This window comes from Anabrus simplex, chromosome 5 (assembly GCF_040414725.1).
Source record: "Anabrus simplex isolate iqAnaSimp1 chromosome 5, ASM4041472v1, whole genome shotgun sequence".
NCBI classification, from domain to species: Eukaryota; Metazoa; Arthropoda; class Insecta; order Orthoptera; family Tettigoniidae; genus Anabrus; species Anabrus simplex.
The window spans coordinates 170,851,780-170,864,253 of record NC_090269.1 but is presented as its reverse complement, the minus strand read 5'-3'; the positions used below and the strand labels follow the sequence as shown (position 1 = coordinate 170,864,253).

The window sequence follows — 12,474 nt, the reverse complement described above, 5'->3', positions numbered from 1 at the left end:
TAGTTGTTCTGGAAGAGAGTTTGAATGGTACGCGGTATGTTGAGCTGCTCGGAGACCATGTCCACCCATTTTTGGCCTTCCCATGCCCAGACAGTTCTGCAGTGTTTCAAGATGATAACTTGCCGCCACATCGCTCCCACGTCACCCGGGAATGGTTCCAGGAACATGCAGCGGAGGTCCAATGACTGCCATGGCCACCCAGGAGCCCCGATATGAACCCTAATGAGCATATCTGGGATGTCCTGGAACGCAGGCTCCATGCCATGGATCATGCAACCACGAACAGACCAGCATTGGTGGTCGCTCTGCAAACGATTTGGTGTCAGCTGCGTCCAGAGGACTACCAGGGACTTGTCGACTCACTTCCACGGTGTCTCACTGCAGTTCGCAGGGCCAGAGGAGGTCCCACACGCTATTAGGTGTTTATCCCATAACATTTGCTAAGTCAGTGTAATAACAATAATAATCATCAGTGGCCTATGACAGCAAATGATTCTGATTAAGACATCTATGGACGCTCTTAGTACTTTCTTAGAAACTGTAGGCTGCTTTCGAGAAATGTTGACATTTACTTTCAATTCTTATGCACGACGCTTAAAAGAAAATATTGATAGGTTTACTCACATGCTCTGGATGTGTATTGTAAGTTTTACAGATTTCAAACTGACGTTGACTGATATATCGAACTAAAGAACACCCCATGCCGTTCTTAGTTATTCACAAGAATGTTAATGAAACTTAGTTTAAAATAATCGTCTTGTTATTTGTGCACTTTCATATTTGTTGAATAATTAACCTTACTGGCGAGAGTTGGAGAAGACGTGGAAGGTGAACATACAGGGATTATAATTTAAGACTTTGCACTTCACTCACAGGCCGCAGGAATTCTCAAGCGAGCGCCACATGGCTTGTGTCAAGTTTGGAGCGATTAGAAGTCTTGATATAGCAAACACAGGAGTTTGGTAGTAACTACTGGAGCTTTAAGGTATGTTGTGAGATTATTATCACAATGGTTAAGTATTCTACAGTGCAGAGAATATTTTTAATCCAAGTGTTTTATGCATAAGAAGAAACCAGTTAAAAGGTGCCTTTGAAAATTCTGTAGACAGTTTCCCAGTTCTATAATACCATCAAAGCATTACATGCAACAACTCGTTCACAAGTGGCATAGTACTGGATCCATAACTGATAAGAAAAAACAGAAGGAGAACAGCTCTCATACAGGGGAGGTGAGAAAATATACAGGCAAGACTGCAAGACAGTCCAAATAAGCTGCTTCGGAGAGGAGCTCTAGAAACTGGTATTTCACATTCATCAGCACTTAATGCAACAAAATTATTAAATTTATGATCTTACTGGACTCCTTCAGTTCATAACATACAGCCTACAGATTTCATCGCAAGAATAAGATTTTGCAATTCACTAATGAATAGTGTCTGGCCCGCGGTCTAGGGATAGTGTGCCTGCCCCTCGCCCAGAGGCCTCGAGTTCGATTCCCAGACAGGTCAAGGATTTTTACCCGGGTTGGTTCGAGGTTCACTCATACGTGATTACAACTGAGGATCTATCTGATGGTGAGATGGTAATCCCAGTCAAAAAACCAAGAATAACGACCGAGAGGATTTGTCGCACTGACCATGCATAACCTCATAATTTGCAGGCCTTCGGGCTGAGCAGAGGTTGCTTGTTAGTCCAAGGCCCATCAGGGCTGTAGTGCTAGGTGGATTTTGCTTAATGAATAGGACCCAAAATTTATTTTTATGAGTGACAAAACATAGTTTCATATGAGTGGATATGTCAATTTACAGAACAATAGGATCTGGGATACAGAGAACCCACACATTTTACAGCCGAGACATCTGCACAATGAGAAGGTGGGTGTATGATGTGCTATTAGTGCCCGATGAATTATTGGTCTGACATTTTTCAGGACACGATTATTTCCGGCTGTCATGTTCACAACTTTCTCAAATCATTTTTGCCAAACTGACTGAAGAAGAAAAAAAGGTAAGGCTATTTCCAGCAGGGTGGTGCGACGACGCATACACCTTTTCCCAGTTTGTAATCAAACTGTAGCATTTTTATTTTTAAATTCCATCTTGCATAACAGCAGCAAATATATATTATGAAGGTTTATATCCAGTCATTACGGAATCCACTGTCTTCTGTAACTAATTACCATACCAATCTTTGTTAGTACAATCAAAGGACTTACTAGCCAAAGTCGAATTAGAATTATAACAACTCATATTAACATTTTGATCATGCCTTTATGTTAAAATCACAGATAATAAAAATCTACACATAAGAATAAAAATCTTACTACTGGTAACTTCCCGACAAGAGACATTTGTCGTAACAGACATGCCATGAACGAAATTTAGGTTCCATATTCATATAAAAAATATATACTATAAAATTTCAGTAATAACAAGTAAGTAGATGTTAAAGTTTCTTCATAATGAGGGATATTACCAAAGATAGCAGGATCAAAGGAATCCATGGTCGACACCATGCTTAAAAATGTTAGATAAACGTAATCGCCCCTCTTTTGTCTTAATAGGATGTACAACCCATGCATCTGTAATTGGTACAGCTTGATCACCCTTTATCAGCTCTAAATCTGGTGCTTCACTATTATCAACTAAGGATAATGGCACAGATTCTAGAGACATACCAAGACCAAAGAGAAAATAGGCTGACACTTCACTCTGAAAATTCTTATAAGAAAATATAGTTTCAGGGGAAGAACCAAGATCTGTAAGAAATTCACACACAGATTGATAATAACACTGAAGTAAGTTGTCATAGTGAGAATTAAGTAATTCCTTAGTAGTACAAGAGTAGATCATGAATGACAGATCAAGAACAGGCGAACCATATCGAGCCAACTGGAAGTCTATCACGCGAACATCTTCAATTTCATTCTTCTGATCACTACTGTCATATTTCTTGTATCGGAATAGAAAGTTAGGGCACCATGTATCTCCATGTCCCACTACAGCATATGGTTCTTTAGGTTTCACTAGATTTGTAAGTCGATCATAAAAGTCATCATCAGTAAGCATCTTCAGTTTCTCTTCATAAACTGTGCCAGGTAATTCCTTGGAAACAGCATCAGAAAGTATATCCGTAAATCTTCTAAGCATATCAGCATACCAGGGCTTGTTCTCCGAATAATAGTAAGTTTCCTAGAATTTAACAAAAAAGAAAAAATGATCAACTGATGTAAATCAGGCAGTGATTATGTGTGTGGGCACATATATCCAGACACTTATCTACAAAATAAAACCTAATGAAAACTATTTATTCCTGTAGTACTGTATATGACAAATAGGGTAACACCCAACAAGAATATAACTCCACAGAATACTATAGTTCCCAGTATTCTTCTGTTATAAGAGAGTAGAGCCACCAATCTTTAGGGTGTTTTTTTTTTTTTTTTTCTCTCCTAGATCCCTAACTTGAAAGTAACAGGTTTTAAAGAAAACAATTTATGGCAAATGATTCTGCATTTCAGGAGGAAAAAACAATGATATTAGTTACATGTTACTCAAGGTCAACTCAATTTTTGATCAGATTCTAGTTTTATGCATAAAAGCAAATATTTGTCTAAAACTTTTTTATTAAAGTGTTATAAAATATTTAAAAGGTTGAAAAACATTATTCCATGCTAATACTTTGAAAGATTAACTTCAATTTCATTTGTTTGAATTTATCAAAACCCAGAAGTTAAGTTTCTTTTGTTTACTTTTCTTATAAACAGTTAACAACAGTGTAGGATAAAGTCAGAAGTTGGCATTGATAATTTAATCCAACATAAACTTGCTTTCCATGAGAAACAGAATAATTCACAAGTGATTTGCATGCATGTGTAATAAAGTTTTGAGTCATAGATTCTTTAGTGAAATTTCAAGTGGTGTGACATCCGTACGAATGTTCTGACAATTTCTACTGAAAATTTCATTAAGGTTGTTACAATCTGACACTTAGTATGTTTCCTTCCAGTTTACAAATCCTTTGGAAATCATTTCTCTTGCTCCAAAGAACAGGCCTTCTACAGTGATTGTTGACATTATATGATCTTTGAAAGACTGGAATTGCTGGCTCATATATTTTTTTTATTTTCTCTGTGGACCTCCTCAGGTGGAATCTATTATTTTAGCTGAACGTTTGCTCTGGTCAATGGCAATTATGTCTATGTGATGACTGCTATCACCAACTGTTATGCAATGGACTTCCTTGCAGATCTCAAAGTTTCTTGTATCTTGGACTGTTAGCTATCATGGCTCTGACAGAGTTGTGACATTTCATGCATCATATTTCCTGAGCATGTGTGCGAGAATTTCATACTCGCTACAGTGTCCACAGTGGGCTGTGCCCATGCAAAATTAAAGGAGGGAGTGCATTGGAGTTACCATTGCCATTATTTAAACAGATCTCGCCATTCAGAGCTTGAGAGTCCATTACGATTTATTACCCAAAAATTAGCCGATGGGAATTGCACAAACAATGGAACCTCTCCCCCTTTATGAGGATAGTTACACCAGGCCCCAAATTCTCAGGATTTTTTTTAGAATCTCTCTAAATTTCCTTACTGTAACTGATCTGTCTTCACTATTAATTTGGAGATCGTTAAAACAAAAGGTTTTTACTGCATCGTAGTTTTGAACAGCATTCACGTTCTGATTATTTGTAGTTTGAAGTTTGTTACTGATATATAACAATTGCAAGTAGGCTTCGTTCATGCATGATATACATTCAAAATTGTGAGGTATGGGGATCCACCTAATTCAATACAAGAAATAGTGATAATTATAAAGTCATCACATATTAATTTTATTTGGGACCAGTTTCCACAAAAGTGGAATGAGCTTTTTTCACATTGTAAGAACAATATGAGTCATTAGCTACTTAGTAGTCATAATGATATGAAATTGAGTTTCTTAGTTCAGTAATAATATTTGTATTCATTATAGATAGGCTGATGGACTAATTACAAAAACCAGTTGCTTACTTAAAGTTTCTCGTAGATGTTTAATAATTATTCAACTGGGATATAGCAATGTGTGAAGTTTAAATAAATGTCTTATACAGGTAAAATATAGTAATAGTATATATAGTATATAATAATAATAATAAATATAAATATATAATTCGCTGGGGCCATCAAGGACCACGTTAAGTCTTGTTGCATTTGACACTGAACTTGGCCTTCTTTAGAGCCCAAATTTCCCTCATTCTTTGTGAGTGGGCCTGCTTACGCTCCTCTGTCCAAGGGGCACCGTGTCTTCTCTTCGGTTGCTCGTCTCGGTTTAGCCCGTTCGTCAATATTTTCTTGCGGAAGAGATCTCTGTTAAGGGCGTCCTCAGCTGAGATATATAGCATTTGCAGGTCTTCTTTGGTATTTCTAAACCAGGGAATTGTGGTTTTGGGGTTTGAATTAAAAAAGTGAAATATTTCTTTAGTTAACTTTCTTTCGTCCATTCTTTTCAGATGACCGTAAAATCGTGCCCGTCTTTTTCTAACTGTGTCGGTAATTTTCTCTATTTTGCTGTAGACTTCCTTGTTGGATCTCTTTTGATGGATTCCATTTCTGTACTTTGATCCCAAGATTCCTCTCACAATTTTGCATTCTCTTTTCTCCAGTTCTTCAAGGAGTCCTTTGTTGGCATTTAGAGACAGGGTTTCGGCTGCATATAGAACTACTGGCTTCAGAACTGTTTCATAGTGACGTATCTTGGTGTTTTGGGAAAGGCATTTTTTGTTGTAGATTGTGCAGGATGTTTGGTAGGCTATTTCCAGTTTGCGTACTCGCTCCTGAAGTGCTTCTTTGTCCAGTCCATTTTTCATGATGATCTCACCCAGGTATTTGAATTTGACTACTCGGGTGATGTCCCCGTATTTTATATGGAGTTTTGGTGGAGCCTCTTTGATGTTAGTCATTACTTCTGTTTTCTCAAACGATATCTGCAAACCAGTTTGTTCAGCAATTTCCTTTAAAATTTCAACTTGAGCTCTAGTGGTTTCTATGTCGTTTGAGAGAACAGCAATATCATCGGCAAATGCTAAGCAGTCTGTTGCGATCCCCTTGGATTTGGTTCCTATTCTCAATGGACTGTAGTTGGTTGGTTTCCTGTAATCTCACCCGCCAGGTTCTGATGATCTTTTCAAGAACACAGTTGAAGAGTATCGGGGATAGCCCATCACCTTGTCCGACTCCTGTTTTGATGTCAAAGGAATGCGAGAGACATCCGTGGAACTTCACCTTGGATTTTGTATCGGTCAGAGTGGCTCTAATTAATGCCAGCAGTTTCAAATCAACTCCAAATTCATTTAAGATGTTTAGCAGGACTTCCCGGTCAATGAAGTCGTACGCTTTCTTTAAAGTCCACAAAGACAGACACATACTGCTTGGACCTTAGTGCACAATATCTGATGATCGTTTTGAGATTTTGGATCTGTTCAGCTGTTGAGCGACCTTTTCTGAACCCTCCTTGGTATTCACATATTTGATGTTCGACTTGTGCTTCCAAACGCTCCAGGATGGCAAGTGATAGAATTTTGTAAGTCACGGGTAGCAAAGATATTCCTCTGTAGTTGTTGATGTTCTTCATGCTGCCTTTTTTGTGTAATGGATGGATGAAAGCTATTTTCCAATCTTCGGGTAGGGTCTCCTTGTTCCAAATTTCTTCTATTTGCTTTTGCAAGATATCAAGTGATTCCTCTGGGGCATATTTCCATAGTTCTGCTACTACTGAGTCTTCCCCCGGCGCTTTGTTATTTTTGAGACGAGCAATGTGGCGTTTGATTTCATCTCTGTCAGGTGGTCTGGAATCTGGGTACCCGAGTAAGGGTTGCTTGGTCTCAATGGCGCTTCGCGGTTTAGAGCAATTAAGTAAATTATTATTATTATTCAATTAACAAATCCCCAAGTTACTCACTAATTTTGATATAAATCATAATAATTTCTCAATAATTTTCAATTATAAACCTTTAAATATCCTTCCAGTTGTAATAACAGATTCCACCTTACCCCCTCCCCATAATATAACTCCGCCGCCAACTTCTAGCGCTCTCATTGTTGCGCCTACCCCTCCCCTCCCGACTTGCTCTCTGCCCAAGCAAGCATATCGATACAACACATGCAGCAATGGGCAGACGTTTACCAGGACCCCTCGAGTGGCTAATGTGACCAGTCAGTGCTCTTCCAACATAAGAGGTAAGCGATCCTAGACTCTCATTTTGAACACTCTGTTTTCAAGGCACAGAGTACATCTTTATCCTTTACCAATTTTTCAGACTTCAGTTCACATACATTACGTCTTATTTTCTCCATATATGATCTTGAACTCCCAGTAAAAATAAAACACCTGTTTTCGGCTTTAACCATTATTTTAAAGGAACTGGATATTGACCTCTACCTATAAGCAGCTTTAGGTGTGATCAATCCTGTCTGAAGTATTACTACTCAAAGTCAACTACAATATGTGATTTCTCATACCCAACTCACGAGTCTATGCAAGAATGAGATTTAATTAGTTAACAATTCTAATTACCTTCTTCATTCCAAAGAATATAATAATCATTTTTATGAATGAACATTCTTATTGACTGACAGATAGCAATGATTTTAATTACTTCATTACCAGCTCTAAGTTGTACTTTGTTTTTAACCTCTGTCAGCATGATTCTGTGTTTTTCTCTTAAACATGATGAACATTCTTATATGTTTTCACACTAGTTTTAAGCCTATTTGATTTTCTATAATGTAAATGTCGAATATTAGGTACCATATATCTTAAGGACACTAGGCCCTGACCTAACTTTAGGCTACGATTTATTTTTGGCTGATGATGCTTAGGACAGTTAAGTGAAACATGTCCCAACTTACAACACCAGTTGTAATGTTTATATCCTAAATATAAGGAAAGGTAAGTATTGGAAAGGTGGTGCAAATTATTATTCTTATTTTAATGTTCATACTCACACTCTCCTGCAAGCCCCGTCCCATTTCCCCACTCCACTTCTTCGTAGCAACAAGTCTTGCGTCTCGACTGCGGGAGCAAGTCAGTCGTGAGCTGGACTCCATAGTCAGAGAACAAGGGTGATACAAGCGAGCCACGTAACATAAGTTAATTTTCGTTCTTTGTGACTTACTTTAAATGTTTTTCCTGTTAGTAACCATTTTTCAACTTTTATTTCGATTTGTTTTATTAATTTTACAGACTAAAAATTAGACAGTTCAACTTCAATAATGCTTATGTATGTCAGCGCATGTCGGAAAATAACAACTAAGCCAACAGTTTACAGATACTAGTTGAACCACACTAAGGTACAACAAAAACATTGAAACAGAAAGACCTCCAGCTCAAGACTGTTTTAACGATCACCATCTCACAGTTTTTAACTTTCATCTTGCTTTTTAAGAAAACATTTTTTGAACTAACATTTCATTTTGTGTGTGCAATGTTTTTAATTCTTTATATATGTTTTACTAAGGATGACCCAATGCTGGGTCGAAACATGTCTATGTTGATGTAAAGTTTCGTCTTAATTGGATGTAATTTCAAAATAATTTTGTACAATTTTGTAAGAATTATTAGTATGTTAAAAGGTGGAAATCAAGCCTTATGCATAGACAACTCACAGTTTTTGCTGGAAAGTGAGATAGAATATAGAGACTTGATGTTGTAGAACCATGTAAGGTGGCTGAGTGCAGGAAAGTGCCCTGAACGTTCTTTAATTGCGATTCGCAAGGGAATCCCTAAACTCCTTTAAAAGTTTGTCTCGTCTGATACCTCAGAAATAGAAGTGAGAAATTCAAAGTCCAGATTTTTTATAGTAGTCAGATTTTCTAACAGATATGACAAGTCAGCTACCGACAGACACAAAGGGAGATTAAGAAGGAAATCAGATTAGCCAAGGAAAGATGGATGATAATGAACTGTGAAGAAATAGAAGAACTAAATAAAGACCATGATAGTTTCAAGTTATACAAGAAAGTAAAAGAGATAGCTGGGCTGTACAGAAAACAGACGCCAGTGACTCTCTTTGATGACACCAGCAAACCCATCCTAGATGAACAAAAAGTCATACAGACCTGGACAGAATACATAAACGAATTGTTCAGTGATGACAGAGGTGAAATTGTGTACTTACACAGTGCGAAAGGTCCAAAAATAACAAAAGAAGAAGTATTACATTCCCTCACAATATCACCTAATGGTAAAGCAGTAGGTCCAGACCCGATACCAGCCAAGGTTCTAAAACTAATAACTGAAGAGAATGTTAACCAAATTGGTAAACTTTTCAATACAATTTATGATACTGGAATAATCCCAGAGGACTGGTTGCAATCGACATTCATCGCAATACCTAAAAAGTCTCATCCAAAGAAATGCAGTGACTACCGTCTCATAAGTCTGATGAGTCATATGCTAAAAGCATTCTTGCGTATAATACACGCATGCATTAGAACAAAGTGCGAAATAGACTTGGATGACAACCAAATGGGTTTCAGAAATGCCTTTGTCACACAAGAAGCCTTATTCAGCATCAATGTCCTGCTCCAAAAATGCCGCCAACTACACAAAGATGTATTTGCATGTTTCATTGACTATGAGAAAGCTTTTGATAGAGTGAAATATGAAAAATTGATAGAGATTCTCCAACGAAAACATCTCGATGGAAAAGTCATACATATCATACAGAATCTCTACTGGGGCCAACAAGCAACAGTCAAAATCAACCAAACCAAAACATCAGATGTGAAAATCAGAAGAGGGGTACGCCAAGGTTGTATTCTCTCGCTGCTCCTTTTTAATATGTATTCTGACATCATTTTTAAAGAAGCTTTAAATGATGTTGAACTGGGGGTGAAAGTAAATGGTGTTTTGATCAATAATATTAGATATGCAGATGACACTCTGATTCTGTGCAACACTATAGAAGGCCTTCAAGAACTCCTGAACAGAATCCATGTCAGAGGTTTACAGTATGGTCTCAATATAAATGTAGAAAGAACTAAGTTAATGGTATTTAACAGAAATAGTAATGCAAATGTCACCTTGTCATTAAACAACCGTAAAATAGAACAAGTCCACCAGTTCAAGTACCTCGGCAGCATAATAACGGAGAGTATGGATCCAGATAAGGAAATCAGATGCAGAATTGAGAATGCTAGAGCTGCATTTCGCAGGATGAGCTCTTTGTTCTGTAATAATCATCTAAATCTGAAGCTCAGACAGAGATTAATGAAGTGCTACATTTGATCAGTACTGTTATATGGAGCAGAAACATGGACCTTAAAAGCCGCAAGTATCAAACGACTTTCCGCCTTTGAAATGTGGTTGCACAGAAGAATGCTTAGAATACACTGGACAGATATGATAACAAACGATGAAGTCCTAAGGAGAGCTAGGACAAAGCAAGAACTAATAACAACTATAAAAGTTCGCAAAACAGCTTATCTAGGTCACATATTAAGAGGAAACAAATATGGCCTCAAAAAACTCATTCTCCAAGGCAAAATAGAGGGCAAACGGCGAGTTGGCAGACCAGAGATAACATGGTTACACAACATCAAGCAGTGGACCGGTATTGAGACAACTGAGAGACTCTTCCGACTAGCAGAAGACAGAAAAATTTTCTCCAGAGTAATCGCCGACGTCTGGGCAACCGGATATGGCACATGAAGAAGAAGAAGAAGAAGATGACAAGTCAATCTTCAACATGAATCTTCAAGGAAGAAACCAGGTGGTGACAGATGGTGGAAACTATGAATGGATTTCGCCAAGTTAAAAGTTTTCAAACATTCTTTAGAATACAACAAACTGACGCATTTTCTTTGCTGTCTACAATTAGTGGGGGAAGACCAGGAAACTATAGATTTTTCAGAATTCAGTGCATACACGTTCAAGAGATCATTGAAGAATTCAACACACGATTCAAGGAAACTGAAATTCTCAAAAGCAGTATACAACTTGGAGCTACAATCGAGGAACGAGTACCACATCTACAACTTGAACTGTGCGATCTACGAGCCAATAACTACCAACAGACAAGACAAGAAAAGGTTTCACAAATTTTTAAACTGCTATCCAGCAAAAAAAAAAAAATTAAGACAATTTGGACTAAAATTACTTCAATGTTTGGGAGCATGTATACATTGAAAGTGTTTTTTCTTCTATGAAATTCATTAAAAATCAGTACAGAAGTTGACTTTCAGATTCTTCCTTGCTGCATCTTTTGAGAATAGTAACAACAGAGCTGGAGGTAGACATTTGTTCACTGGTAGATGCAGCTGATCGACCACACTACTCTCACTCAATTGTCCTTCTTTAAGTTTTGTTTTGGCTACATTATTCATTTCACGGTTTTCTTTTTCTCTTTTGTCATTTGCCATCATTAGGAGCTCATCAAAATTCAATTGTCTTGGGTATAATAGTGTTTATTTTTAATTATTTTATGAAATTGTAAAACAGTGTTTTAAGCAATTAAAATTAACAAGCCATCATTTCAATTGAACTATGCATATTATTTCATACTGGTACCTCTGTTCTAGTTGCAGAATTTTATGAAAACTGGCGTATTATTAAAGTGCAGCTCACAATCATACCCAAGGTTTCCAATGTGGCCCTCGAACTCTTACATGATGATGATGATGATGCTTGTTTAAAGGGGCCTAACATTGAAGGTCATCGGCCCCCGAGCCCTTACAAATTGGAAACCCCTGTTCTAAAGGAATCCCTGGACAACATTCCACAACATCGTACCACCATACTGATGGGTGATTTCATTGTGCAAATCAGCAAAGAGAAAAAAATATTGTAGGATAGTGGGCGATTACCCAGCCCATAAGAAGACAAATGGGAACGGAGAACGCCTCATAAACCTTTGCACCAAATATGACTTGGTCTTGAACTCAACACCCTTCAAACACTTACCTAGGAAATCCAAGATCTGGAAGAGCCCAAATCCCATGTGAGGGGAATTCCAGATAGATCATGTGGCTATAGACAAGAGGCAACACATGAAGATACAGAATGTTAAAAGTAATAAGAGGAGCTAACTTAGACTCTGACCACTACCTCTCCCCAGCAAAACCCAACTTAAAAACCACTGAGGAGATAACCTAATACCACAAAAAGCTAAGATACCTAAAGTCAACATCCTACAACTACATGATGATGAGTGTAACTTCAACACCGTCCTAAGGAAAAACATGAAGAAACAAGGGTGACATCCTACAAAAGGCTCTACTGGATGTCGCACAAGAAACCATCCCTGCTTCATCCAAAAAAGGAAAGCATCCTTGGTGGACCGCAGAACGTGACCAGACTATAAAAGAAAGGCGCAAAGCCAGGGTCTGGTGGAACCAGAACAAAAATGAGATAATTACTAGGCCTTTCTTATGCAAAGAAAAATAACTGCCTACACCATCCCCATAACCCAGAGGAACTAAAACAGGAC

The 12,474-nt window shown here is 37.7% G+C and overlaps 1 protein-coding gene across 1 annotated transcript in view; it reads right to left on the bottom strand.

Annotated features, from left to right (window-relative positions):
• Window positions 1-1,746: 1,746 nt before the first annotated feature.
• LOC136873876 (uncharacterized) overlaps window positions 1,747-12,474 on the bottom strand; it is a 94,712-nt gene continuing 83,984 nt past the window's right edge. Inside the window, exon 4 of the mRNA XM_067147179.2 lies at window positions 1,747-3,191. Coding sequence (XP_067003280.1) covers window positions 2,490-3,191 — 702 coding nt within the window. The 3' untranslated portion in view covers window positions 1,747-2,489. The remainder of the gene's footprint in view (window positions 3,192-12,474) is intronic.